At 45.5% G+C, this 23,091-nt stretch overlaps 1 protein-coding gene across 1 annotated transcript in view; it reads right to left on the minus strand.

Moving 5' to 3' along the window:
- Positions 1-23,091, minus strand: part of KIAA1549 (KIAA1549 ortholog) — a 146,061-nt gene that overhangs the window by 78,773 nt on the left and 44,197 nt on the right. Inside the window, exons 4-5 of the mRNA XM_077848504.1 lie at positions 5,308-7,995; positions 684-772 (exon numbers count right to left, since the gene is read on the minus strand). Of these exons, the coding sequence (XP_077704630.1) occupies positions 684-772; positions 5,308-7,995 (2,777 nt within the window). The remainder of the gene's footprint in view (positions 1-683; positions 773-5,307; positions 7,996-23,091) is intronic.

Raw genomic sequence — 23,091 nt, forward strand, 5'->3', positions numbered from 1 at the left:
TAGTCCACTGAGCAGAGCTGCCCAAAGGAAATTCATGAGCCGCACAGACAATTTTAAAATTTCTAGTAGCCAAATTAAAAAGCATGAAAAGAAACAGGTGAAATTAATTTCACTTAACCCAATACTTCTGAAATATTTCAACGTTTGGTCAATGTAAAAAATTATTAGCGAGATAGTTTACATTCTTTTTTTCACTGTCTTTGAAATCCTGTGTAAATTTTGCACTTACAGCACATCTCAATTCAGACAAACCCTGTTTCACATGCTCAGTAGCTATAAGGGGCTCGTGGCTCTGTTCTGGATGGTGCAGGTCTAGAGCATGGCTTTCTGTCCTCATCAGGGGAGAGGAGATATTAGCACAGACAGGGTCCACGGTAAAACATATGGAAATTTCTCTCTAGCTCACTGAGTATACAGAAATATGCATACGTGCTCACTTTAAAATCACGCCATAATCCCCAACTCCGGTCTCAGAGTCTTTTTGTTCCAAATCTGCCAACACATCCCTCCAGTGGACTAAACCCGGCCTCATGTGGGATCAGGGCTTCCCTGACAAAGTGATGTTTAAGTGGCCAGCCAAGAATGAGCACATGTTCATTGAGAGGAGGAGGGAGGAGAGGAAAGAGAGCATTCTAGAACCATGATATGCCTTCAACCCAAGCTCCCACGCCACAGGGACCCACCTTGAGCTCTACTGCACGGTTGAAGTGAATCCTCAACACCTCTTTGATGGATGTAATTATGTACTCCTGCACAGCTCTTCTGGCCAGAACTACAAACCAAAGCCAACCATCAAATGCAATTTAGTTTCATTATGAAGAACATGGGCATCCCATTTCTGGTCCCCAAAGCAGAGAGCCTGTGTTATGCCACACTGTGACAGCAGCTCCCCAAATCACTTTTCAAAATAAGGCCCAGACTATGAAAAGGCAGAGGAACAACAGCAACAACAGAGGAACAACAACAACCTGCTGTTGTTGACATTACTAGGTTTTCTCTTGGCTATGCCTCTAACAGTAAAACACAAAGTTTTAAAACTCTCAGCAGTAATATTTCAAAACGCCTCAAGATGTTGCTCAACAAAACTAGAAGACATCTTCCCCTCTAGAATGTGGTCTCCTACCCGAACTTTTCAATGTAGTAAGTGAAGGGTATGCACCACTAATAATGGGGCAGAAAAGATTTTCACAATCCTCATGTATTAAAATTTTATGTAGGAAATAAAATCTTTCTTATAACAAAGTCCAGCTATATTTAACTCTCCTTCCACATCTAAGAAATTCTATTTTAAAATCTATAATAAGAGAACCTCTTCCCCAGTGTTTAGTAAACATGTCCTGCTCCCCTTTCTTTTCCCTATTATTTTTTCTTTCCTCTTCCATTAACTTCTCATTGTGCAGAATCTAAATACATTTGAAATTACTATCCAGTTTTCCTCTTCCTCTTAATTTTTAAAACTGGAGACAGAATTACTCTGTATCTTTCAATCTTTTAGAAAACAAACGTTTAAGTTACAGTCAATTGTTTTCTCTACTGATTAGTGACCTTGATAGTCACTAAATGTGGGGAAGGGCTTCTTCATTTCACCATTAGAACAAACCCAGACTGCCCAGCTGAGTCACACCAATGGCCAACTTGGCCTGGCCTACATGGGCTCCAGGAGGACTAGACTACAACATGAGTTTTAAAGGGAAAGACAAAGGGCAGCCGGGGTGGCTCAGCAGTTTAGTGCCTCCTTCAGCCCAGGGCATGATCCTGGAGACCCTGGAGTCCCACGTCAGGCTCTCTGCCTGGAGCCTGCTTCTCCTTCTGCCTGTGTCTCTGCCTGTCTCTCTCTCTCTCTCTCTCTCTCTCTCTCTCTGTCTCTCATGAATAAATAAATAAAATCCTTTAAAAAAATGAAAGTAAAGGGAAAGACAAAAATGAGTGAGAAGGAAAAGAAGAAAAAAGGAGGAAGGGAGGGAGGGAGGACAGAGGGACATAGGAATAGAGGGAGGGAGAGGAAAAGACGGAAGGGAAGAGAGGAAGGTAGGGAAAAATTAGGGAAGAAAAATCTCAAAAGCTAAACTTGGGAAATGTAAAGACAGAGTGGAAATTCAGAGACAGAAAAACTCAAAAGAGGAAAGAAGGAAGCCCACGTTGTCCTAAGTAGCCCCATCTAAAGAAAGAACCATCCAAGTATTATTCTGAATCGTCTGCATAGCCCACCATGAAAACCTCCACCTTCTCTATTTAATCTGAGTATGACCTAAACTATAATGTCAGGATATGAGCACAAGAGTCTTTGGGGAAAAAGGATCATCAGCAACAAATATCTCAGTTTCTTCAAATATCTAGTTTGGGCCAAGAAAGGCAAAAGAGCCCCACTGAAGAGGCCAGGGTCAGGCAGGTCCTGGCTGGGAAGCCCAGCCTCATCCCTGAGAGGATACACACAGTGAAGGGCTCTCCCAAGAGTCCCCAGGGATCAACAGAGGGCTCTTACTTTTATGACAGAGCTCCATAAAAAAAAAAACCCTTTCAGGGTACAAGTAATCACCCCAACCCCCCTCCTATCTATCTCTCACTCTCTCTCTCTCTCATAAGTAATTACTAAAAAGAAATAATGGCCAAAACTAAACAAAGATTCTTATGAATGAAGTGATCCTTTCTATGCTCAAAGATACCACTGAGCCCAAAAGACAGCATTCCTCTCCACTTAAAAATACAATATAACAGTAGGGATACCTATGTAAAACTCCATATGTTTACTAAAACCGTTGCAGTATACATTTTCAGTGGGTAAATTTTACCCCAAAAGCTATTTAAGATGGATCCCTAAACGAAGGACACCAAATTCCTTAAATGCATATCCTATATGACAGTTAATCCATGCTATACATACCTGATATTCTTAGAGGTACTTCTAAAATGGTTTCTAATTATGTGTAGAAAAACTTGAAAAGACACATTATGCTTTTAAGTATCATAAATGTGGGCAGCCCAGGTGGCTCAGTGGTTTAGCGCTGCCTTCAGCCGAGGGCGTGATCCTGGAGACCCGGGATGGAGTCCCACATCGGGATCCCTGCATGGAGCCTGCTTCTTCCTCTGCCGGTGTCATGGGACCTGCTTCTCCCTTTGCCTGTGTCTCTGCCTCTCTCTGTGTGTCTCATGAATAAATAAATAAAATCTTAAAAAAAAATAAGTATCATAAATGTCATGGAATCCAAGAAACAAGGAGCTTTCAGTAGTTCTTTTAATAAGCTTCTTGTAGGGATCCCTGGGTGGCACAGCGGTTTGGCGCCTGCCTTTGGCCCAGGGCGCGATCCTGGAGACCCGGGATCAAATCCCACATCGGGCTCCCGGTGCATGGAGCCTGCTCTGCTTCTCCCTCTGCCTGTGTCTCTGTCTCTCTCTCTCTCTATCAAAAATAAAAAAATAAGCTTCTTGTAACTGACCATTTTGTAGTTACTGTGCAATCATTTTGCAGAAAGGAAGAAAAGTATTCTATAAGCAATAAACTCTTCTCTCTCTTCTGGACTACTGGTACCCCTCAGATGAAAGTTCACCACTTCTCCCAACTTCACCTCCTAGCATAATTACCCCCTCCTCCCAAAACACAGTCTAATTCTCAGCCAAGCTGAACAGCGTTGGGCTGTCTGATATCTCCACCTGTGCTCACACCTTCCACCAGGACAACACACTTCCCTCCATCTCCAGATGACAGCCCTCTTGAGTGTGTCCCTCTAATTCACATTCTTCCAAACCCATCCCTCACCATCCAAAAAGTCACTCTTCTAGAACTCTACTTCAACCATTTTCACCACAGCTACCAAGAGAACATGGCTTGTGTCCACGCTACTAGAATCTAAGCTCCTTGAAGGTCAGAACCACATCATTCATGTGGGTGACCCTTAAACCTTCTAAAGGCACCCGCACATACTCAGTGCTCAACAATCTTTTGTCAGGGGATCCCTGGGTGGCTCAGCGGTTTGACGCCTGCCTTTGGCCCAGGGCGCGATCCTGGAGTCCCGGGATCGAGTCCTGCATCGGGCTCCCGGCATGGAGCCTGCTTCTCCCTCTGCCTGTGTCTCTGCCTCTCTCTCTCTCTATCATAAATAAATAAGTACATACATAAATACATAAATCTTTAAAAAAATCATTTGTCGAATTAATAAATGGTTCATTATTTGGGGGAGGGAGGGAGTTAGGAGAGCAAAGATTCAGCTGCACCCCACAGCCCCAGAGGGTAGTGGCATCTCCATGATGAGCAGAGGACGTATGGCCCACCTCACAGCCATGACCTCCTCCTTCCTCATCTCACCTTTCTCTGTTCTCCTCTCTCCTTGTCCACTCTACTCCGTTCCTCCTCTGCTTCTCTTACCATCTTCCTTCCCCCTTCTTCATTTCTATCCTCCATTCCCACCAAAATCAACACACAGAGGCAGGCTGCACATCCAGTATGATACTGTATTCAAGAATACAGTAACAGGTCATAGAGCTTAACACGCAGCCTGTCATTCCTGATAAAGAACAAGTTGGGAGAGCCTGACCAAGCAGGCGACAGTCACCAGCCATGTACCGACATGCCGTCAAGTGTGCTCCAATTTGAGTGACGAAAGCAGCTGGGCAGGTACAAGGGAAGCTGCTGCTTGTCAGCCCGTCACTCAGGCTGTGGACTGGGGCAGAGATCAAAGTTTGTGACTGGGACCAGAGAACAGTTAGCAGGCCCTGTTTCTTTCTTGGATTCTCAGGATCCAAGTGACATTTACAGGAACACGGAGTAGTCAAGTGCTCCCTCCTTTCAAGGAAAAAGAATAATATATGGGCATGAAGTTGTAGCAGGTGCCCTTACATGTTTGCCCAACTAACTAACTGCCTGAACTAATCACAGAGGTTTTCGTTTTAACGATGCCGACTACGCATCCACTGGATTAGCATTTCCAAAGACAAAGATCCCAGCAAACGTTTCTAAGGCTCCACTTAAACCTTTTATTTCTCTTATTGCTACTACTAATATGTAGCACTTTGTGGGTGCTTCCTACGTGCCAGGCACTGGAGTAAGTACTTGACGTGCAGTCACGCATTTGAATCTTTACAATCACCCAACCAAGCAGGTGCCACGATCCTCCTTGTTCGAGAGTTGAGGAAGCTGAGAGGTGTCCAGAGAGCTCACAGGAGAAAGGCGAAGGAGTGAGGGTCACCACCCAGGGGCTCGCCGGGGCCCAAGGCCATACGCTTTCCCACAATGCTGTATATCACGGAAGCATTTCACACAAACACCTTAGAAAGATCACCCCAACCGAGAGGTGGCTTGAAGCAGGACCTTACCAGTTGTGATCAAATAGGCATCGGGAACTGTAATATCACACACATATGGCGGCTTGGTGGGGACCAGGGCTGGAGCATCCACTGTTGCTTCAGAAGTGGAGGTGGGCACAGGATACAGGGACGGGGGCGGTCGTGCCGAACTGCTCTCCTGGGAGTTGTGACTCGAAGCTGTGCTGCTCGGGGTGCTGCCAGCAGCAGGATCGGGGGCAGCAGTGGTGTTGGCTGTGCTCGGTTCAGTGGGGGTGTTCACCGGTGAATCTGTGGGTGTGAACGATGAGCCCACAAACATGGGCTCCGTAGGAAGAGGGGAGGGGATCGCCTCAGGAACAAGGGAGGAGGCGGACAACGGGTACACCTCGGTGACCAGTGGTGCGGTGCTAGGAATGGCTTTGGAGAAAGAGGGTAAGACGGACGTGTGACCATCTGTAGCACTGACCTCGTCGCTGGACGGCGTCGGAGTTGGAAAGAGAGGAGACTCCGCTAAAACGGGTGTCGTAGGGAAAGCGGTCAAAGGGGACGGTGAGGGAGTCCCACGAGTCAGAAGGTCAAGGGCGGGCTCCGCCCTGGAGGGCACCAGGGTGGCGACCCCAGAGTCACGCGCAACGGGTGACAACCCAGAATAGGAGGTAGTTTCAGTGAGGGCTGAGGTAAAATGAGCTTCGGGACCTGCCAGCGAAACTGCTGACGCCTGGGAGAACAGGAGAGAATCGGAAGGGAAGCCTGAGGGGAGTGCCGCCTCAGAGGAGCTGGGGACGGAAGGGAAGGTACTCGGCGGAAGGTCTGCACTGGGCCAGAGCGGGGAAGACTCGGGGTCTGTGGAGTGAGGGACGGCCTGCGCAGCGGCCTCAACCAAGGTAGAGAAGGCCCCAGAAACCAAGGCTGCCACAGGGCTCGGTGTCCCCCAGGGCGGAGAGGCGGGGACTTCTGAAGAGGCGGCCACAAAGCTGCTGAACTCCAGGGGCGGAGTTGAGGAAAAACTGGCCCCCGAATCCAAACCCTGGGCCGCATCGGGGCCCGGAGAGCCACCGGGTTCCCGCTCAGGGACGAGTGAAGGCTCTACTGAGGGCCCCGGAGCCTCAGACGGGGGAGGACGGGGGCCTCTGCGGGCGGGCGACCGTGTGGCCTGTCCTGCGGCGCCCGGGAGGGAGGAGGCGGGGAGTGCACGGCTGGTGGCCCAGGGAACCGCGGCTGTCACCCCCGACGCTGTGACAGCGGTGTCGGTGTCGGGGACAGAGGAGGAGCCCAAGGGAGCGGGAGTGGGGGACGCTGGCGTGGCGAGGTGGCCACCGGAAGGACACGGCCGTGTGGTCCCGACGCTCCTCAGGCCCTCCTCAGCAGAAGCTGCCGGGACCGGTCCTGAGGCGCCCCCGGAGGGAGAGGACAGCGGGACGACGGGCCGCGAGGGGAAGAGGGTGTTAAAGTCCTGGGGCTCTTCTTCGAGCTCCGAGAAGCCCGCCGCTCCGCTGCCCGCGGGAGGGGGGCCGCTGGCTCCTGGCGGGCTCAACGTCAGGGGCTCGGCGCCGTCCCCCGACCCCGCGGCCTCCCCGTCCGGCAGGCTGGCCGCCGGCCTGGGCCCGGGCGACGCCACAGGGCAGCAGGCGCGCCACGAGTGCGGCCCGAGCGACGCCACGGGGCTCGGGGCCTGGGTGGCCAGGACTCGGGAGAGCAGCAGGGACGGGCCGGGCAGCTCTGACAGCTCTGACGACTCTCGGGAGCTGCCGGCCGGATGGGGGCCACGAGATACCTCAGCCAGCGGCGGCGAAGGGGCCAAGAAGGCGACAGCAGAGGAGAGGGAAGGCGAGCTTGTGCTGCTGCTGCTGCTGCTGCTGCTGCTGCTTCTGGAAGCCGGCGCCGTCGGTGCCACAGCCGCAGCAGGGGCTGCTCCCGGAAGGCCGGTCTCTTGGAGACCGTGACTCAGAGCAGCGGCCGCATCGGGGTATCTGTCCAGGCCTGGGCCCAGGCCGTCCTCCGGAGGCAGGGAGGCCTCCTCCCAGGGCGGAAAAGGTTGCTGGGTGCCGCCGCCCAAGAGCAGAGACCCTGCAGCCAGCGAGCTAGAAAGAAGGCTCTCTGCCTCCTCTGCTCCCCACACCGCGGTCCCTGGCAAAGTCCTGCTTGCCGAGCGCCCGTAAGGGTCAGGAGGATACAGCACCAAATTCCTACTGGGGGTCGGAAGTAGGCCCTCGGATGCGGGAAGCGCTGACCAGAAAGCACTGAAATGACCGGTGGCATCGTCGGTGGACGTGGCTGGTCGTTGCATCGGGTTTGGCCAGGCCGATGTCACCTGTTTGTCTTGTAAAGAAGAAATGGGGGGAGACGGGGTCAGCAGTAGCGGGCTGCCTGGGAGATCCCCAATCGGAGACACCACGCGGGAAGTGGTCCAGGGCGTTTCTGGCAAAAAGTTATCCATTTCGTCGTCATCTCTGACCACCGCGTGGCTCGTCACCGACACATAATTTGCCACAAAGATGCTGTGATCGGCTATACTCTGGGTCAGGGCTCCTTGGTTAAAAAAGATTGTATCAAAAATAGTGGCGGATGGAGATGATATGGCGTGGAGAGAACTGCTTTGCTGGGACCCTGGGGCAGTTTCTGTTAAGGCCACGTGTGCAGTGCTGTGCACGGTGCTTTTCTTCATCATGAGCTCCACGGAGGATAAAGAGAGGTTTTGCTGTTCCAGAAAGAGCTCATCTACAAGGGAAATAAAAGCTGGGTTACCTGCAAGGCAATCAAAAGTCATACAACCAACACTTCGCTTCAGATATAAAAACGGACTCCTTCAACAAATATCTACTCACTGTGAATATGCGCAACTCACAGTTAGAAGTTAAACAGCTAATTGGGAGCCAGAAATTGTCAGAATGACTGTCAGGATAATATCTGCAAATACTCATAACCGTGAGCATCACCTTTATTCAAGCTTCTGTGTAAGCAGACGTTGACTTTTTTTTCTCCTACTTTCAAACGACACCACAGAATACCAGGAATGGGGGAGGTTCTTAGAAGGTTGTCTAGTCCATTCTGTCTCATTTATCACACAAGAGAGAGAGTTCAGAAAAAAGAAACTACATCAATTACATGATCACCCAGACAGAAGTGGAGCTGGAATGTCAGCATAAGCCTGCCTTGATTCCCAATGTGATTCCCACATTCCTTCTCTTCCACAAGAGCTGACTCGCAAGAGAAATGTACATGACAAATTTGACAGCATCATTCACTACCCAGGTAAGAGTTCAAAAGATCCTAGTTTTGGACTGCCCACACTGAGGCCCCAGACTGCCTCGAGGCTCAGCTCTCGCTCTTCCCTGCTCCACTCTCATACCTTTCTGACTTCACTCTGGCCAAAGGAGCTACCTGCAGGTTCCAAATCCAAATTTCCTCTGGCTTAGTGATGCTGCACATTTTTTTCCCTCTGCCTGGGATGCCCTTCCCTGGCCCTCCACCTGGATCACCCCTACTGGTCCTGCAGATGCCACATACAAACCACCTTCCTCCTCAGTACTCTAAAGTTGAGTTAGTGCCTCTCCAAGGCTTCGACCTGTCATATCCCTTATCACGTCTCATTGAAATTAACTGTCTGCTCATCACATTATGACCCTCTTGAAGACAAGGACTGTTGATTTGCTTTCCTGGTGCCTAGACCAGCAAATGACACATAGTGAGGGCTCAAAAATTATCTGTTAAATGAATGAATAAATAAAGGAATGAATGGTGTCTGAGGACCAAGTTCTGATATGTGCCAAAAGCATCCTAACACCCTGTCAAAACTTTCATATTTTTTATCTTTGTGACAGCCGTCATTATCAAAGAAGTAGTTGAGATGTCCCCATCTGTAACTCAAATACAATGTAGAGAGGCAGGATATGTAATGGCACAAACCACTAATGAAAACCCAGAGCAAAGGGTACTGTCCACTGCAGCACAGGCTGGGGACCGAGCAACTATCAGGACCCATAATAATACCCTCCTTCTCTTGCTTATCCAAACAGTCTGTAAGAACACGAGTGTGTGAGACAGTATAGAGATCATCTTGAATTCAGTCTTCTAATTTTTTTAAAGTAAACTATCTCTGTTCTATTCCTGGCAATAGGACAAACTAGAAATCTCGAAGTCTTCCCACATTGCAACGCTTAATTATCCTTAATGAATGTTTAAAAACATCTTTTACATGACTAGATGAGCCTCCAAGACAAAAAGGGACATGTGTTGAACACAGGAGCAAAGCAGAAGATGGATTAGGAAGCACTACAGTCATTGGATAAAAAGACACTAGACCAGATAGCCCAATGATCAGGCCACAGGGGAATAACGGATGAGTGCTATATCTGAACAGGTGAAGAACCCAACAGAAGACCATCTTCAAAAAATGGAGACCTGAGATGGGCTGTACTCTCAGGGAAAGAGTTAATCAGGAAGAAAAATATCCACACCTCAGAATAGTAAGAAAAAGTGTATGTCTCAACTTTGACTCTGTGCAGATACTTTATAAAAAGCATTCCCAACTTTGGAATCTATGCTATTTGTGTGGTCCTAAAAACTGTACGTTTAGAATCATCACTGAAAGTGGACCAGGAAAAAATAAAAATTAAAAAAATTAAAAATAAAGTGGACCAGGCTCCAATGCCTATCAGAAGTTAAATCATCTCCAGAACACACCAGAAAAACAGGTATCAAGGTAGTCCTGCAGCCAAAGCTCCAATAAATATGAGTGCAAAATTTAAAATTACAAAACATGTAAGGAAGTAAGGTACTATGAAAAAAGTCCAGAGAAACCCATACAAATAGTATTAGACTTGTGAAGACTTTAGATATTGTAATGTGAACTACATTTTTATTTTTTATTTTTAATAATAAATTTATTTTTTATTGGTGTTCAATTTGCCAAAATTCAGAATAACACCTAGTGCTCATCCCATCAAGTGCCCACCTCAGTGCCCGCCATGCAGTCATCCCCACCCCCCACCCTCCTCTCCCCTTCCCCCACCCCTAGTTCGTTTCCCAGAGTTAGGAGTCTTCCATGGTGAACTACATTTTTAAAAGTGTGTTTAGTCCACTGAACAAAGAGGAGACTGAAAACATGAGTAAAAAGCAGAAGACTATATAAAAATAGCCAAAAAGATGTGAAAAAGAATTAAAATAATATTTAGAAATGAAAAAACAAGAGTGCCTGAGTGGCTCAGTTGTATCTGCCTTCATCTCAGGGTCCCAGAATTAAGCCCTGTGTCAGGCTCCCTGCTCAGCGGGGAGCCTGCTTCTCTCTCTCCCTCTGCTCCCCCACTCATGCTTGCTGTTTCTCATGCTCGCTCTCTCTCAAATAAATAAATAAAATCTAAAAAAAAGACAAAAAAAACAAAATGAAAAAATAAAGGGGCACCTAGCTGGCTCAGTCAAAGGAGCATACAACTCTTGATCTCACAGTTGAGAGTTTGAATCTCACGCTGGGTGTAGAGATTACTTAAGTAAATTTGCAAACTTTTAAAAAATACATAATAGTTAAAATTTTGAAACTCAATATGCAATACATAATAATAAATAGCAATTTAGACATAACTAAAGAGAGATTTAGTGAACTGGAAGACAGATCTGAAAATTACACAGAATAGAATACAGAGAAACAAAAAGATGAGAAACATTAAAAAGAGAAGTTAAGAAAAGAGAGAAGTTAAGAAATATGAAAAATATAGGATGCCTCAATGGCTCAGTCAGTTAAAGCATCTGACCCTTGATCTCAGCTCAAGTCTTGATCTCAGGATGCTGAGTTCAAGCCCCCATCGGGTCTGCACTAGGCACAGAGCCTACCTAAAAAAAAAAAAAAAAAGTATGGGGAACGCCTGGGTGGCTCAGTGATTGAGCATCTGCCTTCAGCTTAGGGTGTGATCCTGGAGTTCTGGGGTCAAGTCCCAAATCCGGCTCCCTGCATGGAGCCTGCTTTTCCCTCTGCCTCTCTCTTTCTGTGTTTCTCATGAATGAAAACATAAAAGTATGGAAGACAGAATGAAACAGTCCAACATATATTTGATCCAAGTTTTTAAAAGAAATAATAGAGCTGAGTAGAGACAATATTCAAAGAAACGGTGCTAAAAATTGTCCAAAATCAATAAGAGACATGAATCCTTCAATTTAGGAAGATGAAGAAATCCCAAACCAGGTGAATTTTTAAAAAACTCATATCCAGAGGTGCCTGGGTGGCTCAGTTAAGTGTCTGACTCTTGATTTCAGCTCAGGTCATGATCTCAGGGTTACGAGATTGAGCCCCACATCAGGCTCCACGGTGATGTGGAGCCTTCTTGGAATTCTGTCTCTCCCTCTGCCCCACCCCTAAAATATAAATAAATACATACATACATACCCTTATCTACGCACATGATGATACCACAGAACACCAAAGATGGAGAGAAACTGTAAATGAGTCAGAGGAAAGAACTGGCAATTATACTATCAGATAACTACCTCACAGAACTAGTAGCCAAGTGACAATGAAATAAAATCTTCAAAGTGCTAAAAAAAAATATCTGACATCTTGGATTTGAAATATTAACAATACTCACTATTTGTTAAAATAGGGGCATTTTCTGGTAAACAAAAAGTGGTTATACCAACTAAAGGGCTTCAGTAGAGGAGCCTCTCTAAACAAGGATATATTTCAAGAGGAAAGGTAATTATCCCAGAAGGAAGATCTGAGAAGAAGAAAGGACAGAAGATAAATAAATGATAAAGATATGGCTAAATCTAAACAAATACTGGTGGTATAAATGAACAATACTACTACTACGTAATTTGTGAGGTTAAAAAATATACTACAGAATTAAAATAGCTTACTATGATCACACAGAAGCTGAAAGAGGGCATTCAGAGGTATTCGTGACTCATTAGCAGAAACAGCAATCAAAATTAAGATAAAATTCCGTTAACAGATTTTGTGTGTACACCTAAAATTAATAAACAATACTTAGTCATGTATTTATTTAGATAAAAGATTTCTAACTGGTTCCATTAGCATCTGAAAGTCATAAACTCACACCATATATAAGCAGCTTACTTAAAAGGGTCATATTCGATTTTATGTAATGTGACTCTGAGAAATGAATAACCAATAAAAGAAGGAAAGTATTTCGTAGAGATTTCAACATTATTAGGCATCCTCTAACAACCTCTTCCTTACAACCTCTCTCTAGGATGTCTTGTCTATGCACTTTTACTATTTATCACATTCCAAGCATGGGCAAAAAAGTAATCCAATGCTTCTCACAACCGTGGTAAAGTCATTTGCAGCTGTTCTTTTCCACAGTAAAGGGTAAATAGTTATAAATATATTTATAGTAATAAGATTGATAAAATCAACATTCTGTGCATCTATAGAACATAACAGACTTTAAAGTTTTTCTAAGGAGAAATCTTTTTTTTTTTAAGGAGAAATCATTTTATGTGAGCTTTAAAACTGCTGTGTGGGCGCCTAGGTGGCTCAGTTGGTGAAGCATCTGCCTTCAGCTCGGGTCACGATGTCAGGGTCCTGGGATCAAGCCCCGAGTTGGGTTTCCTGCTCGATGGGGAGCCTGTTTCTCCCTCTTCCTCTCCCTCTGTGTGCTCTCTCTCTCTCTCAAATAAATAAATAAACAAACAAACCTTTAAAAAAATAAATAATCCGCCATGATATAATTTATTTTGAAATATAAGATCTGAACAGAGTAAGATCTCTTTTAAAATGAATCAGAAACATATTTGAAAATCACTGGAAGACTGCAAGAGATAAAACAGCAAAGAAAAGCAACATTTTTGGCTAATGTATGAGCCCAACTATCTGATGCAAGTTAGAATTCAATCAACTCTGTTTACAAAGGACAGGGAACAAGGACGGCAAAGTGGTCAAAGAGATGAAAAACTCTTCAGCTAGTGAAAAAAGAACAACAAACACTTCCCACTAAGAAATGTGAGGTACACCAAGCTGCGATATGGGTTTTTTTTTTTTCTTTCTTTCTTTTTGGCCAAGCCCCAGGAGGGAGAAACCAGCTCTGAAGAGACAGCAGCTGAGAAGTCATGGGAATTACTTCTGTAGTTAATTCAGGAAGAGGTTAGAAAACCCAAGTGAGGCTCTCCCAGCAGAAAAGACTTCATAGACTCCAATTTCAAGCCCTGGAGATCAATTTTCAAGTTCTAAAGTGTTAGCTCATCAGAGTGAAAGGCTGTCTCTGTGACGATAGAGAGAAAGGAAGAGGGCTGGGGAGATACCAGTGCTCCTCAGACTTCATGCTCGCGAATGATGCGGGAGGCACTGCCCAGCAGGGCTGGCATGGGTGCTGAGCTTGTCGCTCTCAGGTGATGCCAGGTCTGCAACCACACTGAACAGCCAGTGTTGGGGCACTTTCTCCCATGGAGACTACACAACACACACTCATTGGGCACCTACCTTGGACCTCCACCCGGGCTAGGATCTTGCCATGCTGTACGCAAGAGAGTAGCTACTGTCCTACTGCTGTGCGGATTCACAGTGCTTAAAAATTCACAAGACAAACCCGCAGAATGCATAACAGCAAACGAACCCCAAGGTAAACTATGGACTTTGAGTGACAAATGATCTGTCAATGTAGATTTATGCTTTGTAACGAACATGTCACTCAGTGGGGGATGTTGATGACGGGAAGGCTACGTGGAGGTAGAAGACATAAAGGAAATTATACCTTCTGCCCAATTTTGCTGTTCAGTGAACCTAAAACTTCTCTTTGAAAAAGCAAATCTTTTAAAAATATGTATTAGAAAGCTTTTTAAGAACTTTTTAGAAATCCATGAGGGAGGAGCAGCCCCGGTGGCCCAGCAGTTTAGCGCTGCCTGCAGCCCAGGGTGTGATTCTGGAGACCCAGGATCAAGTCCCACGTTGGGCTCCCTGCATGGAGCCTGCTTCTCCCTCTGCCTGTGTCCCTGCCCCTCTCTCTCTGTGTCTCTCATGAATAAATAAAATTAAAAAAAAAAAAAAAAGAAATCTAAGAGGGAGATGCCTGTCTCTAGGAATTACTGGTCTTACACACACATGATCTTTTTTTTGGTTATTTTTTCTTTTTAGTCATATTGTTCTATCTGGGAATCATCCCCCAATACAGTAGTTGATCATGGAATCATGGACTTTTCAACCTGAAAGGATCCTTTAAGACCTTAGCCAATCCCAATACGTGGCAAAGGAGCCTCAAAGGAGTCTAAGCTGACTTGCTTAAAGTAGCACCCGGGTCCTAGGCAGCCTTAGAAAGGCAGGTTCATAAATACTCCTCACAACACCACAGCACATTTAGTCAAATCAGTCCATTTAATTACAATTGCTAATGAAGAAATTACATTGGAAGGCATGCAAAGTTATCACATTGTAAACGAGCTGAAAGCATACACTATTATTTTGTGCTACTGAAGCCCACGCAGAGGGCTGCCTTCGGAGATGTGAAGCACCATCATCCACCTGGGGAGAGCTCAGAAGTGTAGGCCTGGGTGATAGCAAAACCCAGGAGGGCTGACTTGTGAAACCCAGTGGTGAAAACCTCTAAAGAGCTTTAATCCAGATACAACCACTACTTTTGCTTCTTTGTTAAATTGTGGAATTTCCAAAACATCATAAATCATCTTAACTCATGGATATTAAGTCTACTACCAAACAAGAGCCCCCTAGAGTTTCTAAGAGTTTAGAAAAAAAAAAGCTGATAGTTAAACCACTACTCAATTCGGTCAACTTTAACAACTTCTATTGTTCTTATAGTTCACAGATTATCCTAAAGAAGATTTTGCTGCCACTGCCTAGGTGGCTCAGTTGGCTGGGCCTTCAACTCTTGATTTGGGCTCAAGTCATGATCTCAGGGTCAGGGGATCAAGCCCTGTATCAGGCTCGGCACTTGTTGGGGGTGGAGGTGAGTATGCTTGGGATTCTCTTCCTCTCCCTCTGCTCCTCCCCCCTTCTCTCTCTCTCTCTCTCTTTGATAAATAAATCTTTTTTAAAAACTCAGGGCACCTGGGTGATGCAGTCTGTCAAACAACTAACTCTTGGTTTCAGTTCAGATCATGATCTCAGGGTTGTGGGATCAAGCCCACATCAGCCTCCATACTCACAGTGAAGTCTGCTTAAGATTCCCTCTCCTTCTCCCCCTGCCTCTCCCACGCATATGCACATGCTCTCTTTCTCTCAAATAAATAAATCTTTTAAAAAAAATCATCTTCCCCCCTTCCCATTTTTCTCCCTGGTTTAGAAAACAGTATCTTTCTACCCTTACTTTTTCCAAACCCAACTGTATACTAAGACCTTCTATCAGATTATTCTATCCTCCAATTGGCACTGGTTTTGTTATCAAATTATCAAGTACATAAGAAATACTATTTATAAAAACATATTTGGTGGGTATATAGACAATAATACAAAGAACACCTGAGTTCCCATAACTCAGTTTCCCCTGGCATCCCCTTGGGACCCCTCCCACTCCCTTCCCTTCCCTTCCACTGAGAGAATCACTCTTGAACTACACCTTTCTCACAGTCTTGATTTTCTTTCTAGTCTTACCACATGTGTGTATTGCTAAAGAGCACATATCCTCCAGCTTGGTGTGTTTTCAAACTTCATCAAAATGGAATTATATTTCATGTATTCTGCTGCAAGTTATTTTTCACTCCCTATATTTTAAATTCATCCAAGTGTATTTTTTGCATGTAATTATTATTACTTTCCTTTCATGAATTCCATTGTATGAATATACTAAAATTTATCTATTGTTGATGAACAGTTGGACTACTGTCAATTTTGTTATTACAAACATTGTTCTTTTTTCTTTTTTTTTAAATAGGCTGCATACCCAGTGTATGGAGCTCAACATGAGCTTGAGCTCACGACCCTGAGATCAAGACATGAGCTGAGATCAAGAGTCAGATGCTTAACTGAGTCCCCCAGGCACCCCAAACATTTCTGATAAGAACTTCTTACTCAGGGACACTTGGGTGGCTCAGTGATTGAGTGTCTGCCTTCTGCTCAGGTCGAGATCACGGGGTCCTGAGATCAAGTCCTGTATCGGGCTCCCTGCAGGGAGCCTGCTTCTCTCTCTGCCTATGTCTCTGACTCTCTCTGTGTGTCTCTCATGAATAAATAAAATTTTTTTTTAATTTTTTTTTTTTATTTATGATAGTCCTACAGAGAGAGAGAGAGAGAGAGAGTCAGAGACACAGGTAGAGGGAGAAGCAGGCTCCATGCACCGGGAGCCCGACGTGGGACTCGATCCCGGGTCTCCAGGATCGCGCCCTGGGCCAAAGGCAGGCGCCAAACCGCTGCGCCACCCAGGGATCCCAATAAATTTTTTTTAAAAAAAGAACTTTCTTACTCATCTTTTGGTATACAAATGTATATATAAAATACAGATGTTCATTTGAGTATGTGTATGTACATATATGACGTATGTGTATTGTTTGTGTGTGCACACCTTTGTTTTAAGAATGTTTGTTAACAGGGATCCCTGGGTGGCGCAGCGGTTTGGCGCCTGCCTTTGGCCCAGGGCGCGATCCTGGAGACCCGGGATCGAGTCCCACATCGGGCTCCTGGTGCATGGAGCCTGCTTCTCCCTCTGCCTGTGTCTCTGCCTCTCTCTCTCTCTCTCTCTCTGTGACTATCATAAATAAATTTAAAAAAAAAATTAAAAAAAAAAAAAAAGAATGTTTGTTAACGTTTGTGGGGGGAAAAAAAAAAAAAGAATGTTTGTGCAGGTGTCCATGCATGAGAACAGAACTGCTAGGTCATGGGGCACTTCGGTAGCTCAGTTGGTTAAGTGTCTGACTTCGGCTCAGGTCATGATCTCGGCGTCCTGGGATCAAGCCCCGCATCAGGCTCCCTGCTCAGCAGAGTCTGCTTCTCCTTCTTTCTCTCCCTCTGCCCCTCCCCCTACTCATTCTCTCTCTCTCAAATAAATAAATAAAATCTTTAAAAAAAAAAACAAAACTTCTGTGTCAAAGGAGATGTTCACCTGAAACTTTAATAAATGATGTCAAGTAATCTTTCAAAGTAAATAAACCAATTTATACTCCCACTTTTGATCATTGCAAATTCTCACCAATACTTAGATTCCTAGACATTCACATTTTTACTAATCTGGCTAGTGTGAAGCCTTATAGTTTAAGGTTTTAATTTGCATATACCCGATTATAATAGACTGAGCACCTTTTCTGTATTTGTTAGCCATTCATGTTGCCTCTTCTGGTATTTTTTCAATTCTACTGCCATTTTGCTATGGCTTTTCCTTTATGATTTAAAGGCATTTTTGATATATTCTGGATACTAATCCTATGTCTTCTCCCAGTTATAACTTCTCCCAGTTTTGTGGCTTGTTGTCTGATTCTCTTTTTGTGGCCTTTTGATGAACAATAGGTCTCAATTTTAATATGGCCAAATTCATCAATCTTTTGTTATTGATCTGAGGTTCATGGGCATTGGTCTTAAGACAGAAGGTTTGGGATCCCTGGGTGGCGCAGCGGTTTGGTGCCTGCCTTTGGCCCAGGGCGCGATCCTGGAGACCCGGGATCGAATCCCACGTCGGGCTCCCGGTGCATGGAGCCTGCTTCTCCCTCTGCCTGTGTCTCTGCCTCTCTCTCTCTCTCTCTGTGACTATCATGAATAAATAAAATCTTTAAAAAAAAAAAAAAAAAAAGACAGAAGGTTTAAGAAATCCTGCCTTACATCAAAACGCATCACAATGTTCTTGTATTCTACAAGTTTTAAGGTTTTGCCTTTCTCATTTAAAGCCATGTGTGCCTGGAAGTGTAAAGGCTGTGCACGTACATGTGTGTACATGTGCATATATGTAGTATGAACATGGACAAGAGTATCCCAGACTGGTGTTACTCAAAGCGGTTGCACTTTTCATTACTGGCCTGTGGTAAGAAAAGGTGCCTGAGTCAGCATGTAACTCAATGCACTGCTTCTTCAGAGAGTAGGTCGCAGTACAAAAATACGTCAACTGAACCAGAAAGCATGCTCCACAAGGGGTCAACTCGTGCTCTAGTCTAAGTTCCTCATCTCATCATGGATAGAAGACAAGACTTTGCAGGCCAGCATATTGCACAGTAGCATCTGGGCAGAGGATGTGGAATCTGTACAAGGTCCAGTGGGGTGGGATAGAAGGAGGAAGAACTGATAATGCAGGACCCGCTGCAGAACGAGGAGGGGAGGGGAGGGGAGGGGAGGGGAGGAGAAGAGAAGAGTGCCCCAAGATGGAGTTAGAGGGAGGTAGGGGATCAGAACATGCAAGGCTTGGAAGCCATGATGTTGAGGATAACAATTCCATAAATGCAAAGGGAAGCCATCGAAGGCATTTAGAAACTTGAGAATGACATAATCAGAAGAATGGTTTTAAAAATCCTCCTACTGCAGTGTAAAGAGCAGGTTAACAGGGGGCAAGAGGAGATGTGGAGAGACTGGTTATGTGCTCATAGTTGAAGCTTGAGATGATGGTGGCTTACATTACAGCAGTCCTTCCAGAACTCTACTACTCAGTATGGCCTGTAGACCATCATCATCACTGAGGGTGTTTCAGAAATGCATCCCATTGGTCCACTGAGACAAGGCTTGGTCAGAAACTGCTTTCAACAAGATTCCAGGTGATTCATGTACCCCTTAAAGTTTGAGAGCACAAGCCTGAGATTTTTTTAAGAGAAATCCACATGGAGATATCAAGTTTGCAAACAGATATATGAGCCTGGAGATAAACCTGCAAAAGTAAGGAGAAATTTGAGAAGCAGGGGGAACCAGGAATATGAGATGACAAGTAGACAGAAAAGTCAGCAAGGGGTCACCTGTGTTGAACGATACAGGGAGGTCAAGAAAAGGAAAGCTGGGGGTACCTCCTAGACGTGACAACTGGTGTCTGGCCCTGTGGTAGCAGAGCAAGGTTGCCGTGGGTTGAATGACAAGTGAGGAAACAGGGATTATGTGCAGGAACTTTTTGGGGAGGTTTAGCTGTGTGGGGCAGGATCAGACAAGACGGTAACTGGAAGGTTTCAAGGGAAGTCGTTTCTCAGACAAAAGGTAAGAATCACGAGGAGCTCATTAAAGATGCAGGCTTCCGAGGATGCAAAATGCCAATCTAATCAAGAGAAAATGTCAGATAAGCCCAAGGACATTCTATAGCAGACCTGACACTTCAAAGATCTCAAGGTCGCAAATGACAAGAAAACAGTAAGGAACTGTCACAGACTAGAGAAGATGAAGGAGAGGTGACAACCAGATGCAATACAGGAGGATTCTGGACTGGATTCCAGGACAGAAGAAGTGGGAAAACTGGTGAAATCCTGTAAAGTCTGTAGTCTAATTAAAGGTACTGTACCAGGGATCCCTGGGTGGCTTAGCGGTTTGGCGCCTCCCTTCGGCCCAGGTAGTGATTGATCCTGGAGTCCCGGGATCAAATCCCACATCAGGCTCCCTGCTTGGAGCCTGCTTCTCCCTCTGCCTCTCTTCTCTTCTCTCTCTCTCTCTCTCTCTCTCTGTCTCTCATGAATAAATAAATAAAATCTTTTTTTTAAAAAAAAGGTACTGTAGGCGATCCCTGGGTGGCGCAGCGGTTTGGCGCTGCCCTTGGCCCAGGGCGCGATACTGGAGACCCAGGATCGAATCCCACGTCAGGCTCCCGGTGCATGGAGCCTGCTTCTCCCTCTGCCTGTGTCTCTGCCTCTCTCTCTCTCTCTCTCTCTGTGTGTGACTATCATAAATAAATAAAAATTAAATAAAAAAGGTACTGTACCATGATTAATTTCTTAGCTCTGATAACTCTACTATGATTATATAAGACCTCAATATGTGAGGAAGCTAATTAAAGGGTATATGGGAATATTAAAATAAAATTAAAAATATATTATATTAAAAATAAAATAAAAACTAAACTCATGTTCTCACTCAGTAGACCAGGCACAGGGCTTAGGAACTGGGTGTGTTGTATTTGCTGCTGCTGTTGTTTTGGAATCTAGGTTTTGAACCAATGCCATAGGTAATTCCAACACAAGCACAGGGACCTTTCTTTGAAAGGTACTGGACTAGAGCAGTGCCAATGGAACAATCCAGATGAGGGGAAGAGATGGGAGACGCAGTGGGTAAACGAGGAACCCAGGTGACTGAGACTGAAGTGAAGGAAGAAGAAATGGCCTCCAGAGAAGAAATGGCCTTTAATCCTCAATTGGAGGACAGACTGAGGTAGGGAGCAGAGACTGGTCAGCTGTACAGACATGCTGGTGAGAATATAAGGGAATTCTGGTCAGAGGTAGCATGGGGCAGAGAGTACTGGGACAGGGGAGAATTGTGAAAGAGACATGGAGCAAGGAGCAGGGCTGCCTACAGACATGCACAACACGGCCAGGCTCTATCTACCATGGAGCTACAGTCTAAAACCAGAAAGCAGGTTTCATGTACCATGTGAGGAAAAGCTGCTGTTCCTAAATCAGCATTTGAGGCTACAGTTGGCTATGGGGACTTGCCAAAGAAGCATCACTGATTGAGCTCTCTGTACAGAAAAGTAGCAACCTCAGGGTGAATGGTAAGTGCTTGACTGCACAGTCCCTATATTTGAAGATCTCTACACTACGCAAAACTTCTTTTAGAAATCTTCCTTTGGGGGCGCCTGGGAAGCTCAGTCGGTTAAGCGCCCAACTCTTGATTTTGGCTCAGGTCATGATCTCAGGGTCATGAGATCGAGCCCCACATTGGGCTCTTGTGTTGGGCATGGAACCTGCTTAAGATTCTCTTTCTCCCTCTCCATCTGCACCCCCGCCCTGCTCTCTCTCCTTCTCTAAGAAAGGAGGAGGAGGAGGAAGAGGAGGAGAAGGGGAAGGAAAAGGAGAGGGGGAGTAGGAGGGGGAGAAGAGGAAGAAGAAATATTCCTTTGACATCTTTTGTTGCTCAGCTTTATTAAGTCACAGACGACATGAAAATGTCCATATTTCTATATTTCACATCTGGTATGGGCTGAATTGTGCACCCCCCCCCAAATTTACACGTTGAAGATCTAACCCCCCATAAGGCTGTATTTGAAGACAGGGCCTCTACAGAGATAGATGTGGTTAAATGAGGTCATAAGGGTGGGGGTCCTGATCCCAAAGAACTGATATCCTTGTAAGAAGAGGAGAGACACCAGAGCTCGCTCTCTCTGCACACAGGCATGGAGAAAAGGCCACTTAAAAAAACAGCCAGAGATGCCTGGGTCAGCAGTTGAGCGAGCGTCTGCTTTTGGCTCAGGGCATGGTCCTGGATGCCGATCGAGTCCCACATTGAATCCCACATCGGACTCCCTGCAGGGAGCCTGCTTCTCCCTCTGCCTGTGTCTCTGTCTCTATCTCTGTCTCTCTCATGAATAAATAAATAAAATCTTCAAAAAATATTTTAAAAAGGACACAGCCAGAAAGTACCATCTACAAGAAAAAGAGGTCTCACCAGAAACCAACCCTGTTGGCCCCTTGATCTTGAACTTTTAGCCTCCAGAACTTGAGAAAATAAATGCCTGTTGTTTAAGGCACGCAGCCTGTGACATTCCGTTGTAACAGCCCAGGTAGCCAAGAGACAGCTTTCCTTTTTTTTTTTTTTTTTTTTTTTTTGACATCTTTCATTCCTCACTCCAACAACAGGTGCTGGGGTGGAGCAGGGATTACCAGAAACAAGAGCCCGTGGGCTGTGGGCTGTGAGCCTTACCCTGGTCGACCACAGTTAATTAACTGCCAACTTTGAGTAACTTGGGTCACATTCCTGGGTCTCAGCTCCCTCTTCGGCTTAGTAAGATAAAGAGTTCCTGAAAATCACTATCTGAAAAATGAGCATTCAAGGGTTGACTTTCTATGGATAGGCCTGAAACAGGACCCTATGCTTATGCTAGGTTTTCTCAGGGTTCTCTGTTGTTTGCAATGGCAATAATGTTGACCACATAAGCAGGAGGGGAATTCAATGGAAGGATACCAGAGGGTCACAGAATGGACAAGGCAGCTCAATTTCAGAACACAGACAAGAGCCAAGTGTGACCGGGCAGCAGAGAAGCCTGCTACCAAGAGTGTCCACTGATGGATGACACTAAGCTGGGACTCCACTGGCGCAACTGCCAAAGGACTCTCCATTCCTCTGCTTCATGGCAAAACATCCTCAAAGTCCAAAGTCCAGCTGATAGGGTCCCACTGGCCATGCCTAAATCACATGCCACATTGCTTCATCAACCCTGCAGTCTCGGACCCTCACACAATGAAAGATTTCCTGAAAAGGTAAAAGGTAGCTCCCAAAATGACAATCCACCACTATTAAGGGGGGTGGGGGAGGGAGCCTTCAGCTTTAGCTAATCAAAAGCACAGCTCTTCAGCACCAGTATAATACAATCCCAGTGAGAGAGGGAGATGACCGGGCCAAAAGCTCCAGAACATTCCACAGAGAAATGGGTTCTATTCTGTCTCAAACTTGCTCAGTTCCCCTGGAGAAATCCCTTATAATTAGCCACTTTCCATTTCCTCCTCCAGTGATGGGGACACATAACAATTAGTGACTTCACTAAAACATGGAGAAAACTAATGAGTAACTTTAGAAAACAACTACACACAATACTGAATAATGGTACCACAAAGCGTTTTTTGTTGTTGTTTGTTTGTTTGTTTTAAGATTTTATTTATTTATTTGAGAGAGAGCACAAGCAGGGGAAGCAGCAGAGCAAGAAGCTGAGCAGGGAGCCTGATGTGGGGCTCGATCCCAGGACCCTGGGATCATGACCTGAACCAAAGGCAGACACTTAACCGACTGAGCCACCCAGGTGCCTACCACAAAGCTTTTTA

The sequence above is a fragment of the Canis aureus genome, chromosome 15 (genome assembly GCF_053574225.1).
Source record: "Canis aureus isolate CA01 chromosome 15, VMU_Caureus_v.1.0, whole genome shotgun sequence".
Taxonomy (NCBI): domain Eukaryota; kingdom Metazoa; phylum Chordata; class Mammalia; order Carnivora; family Canidae; genus Canis; species Canis aureus.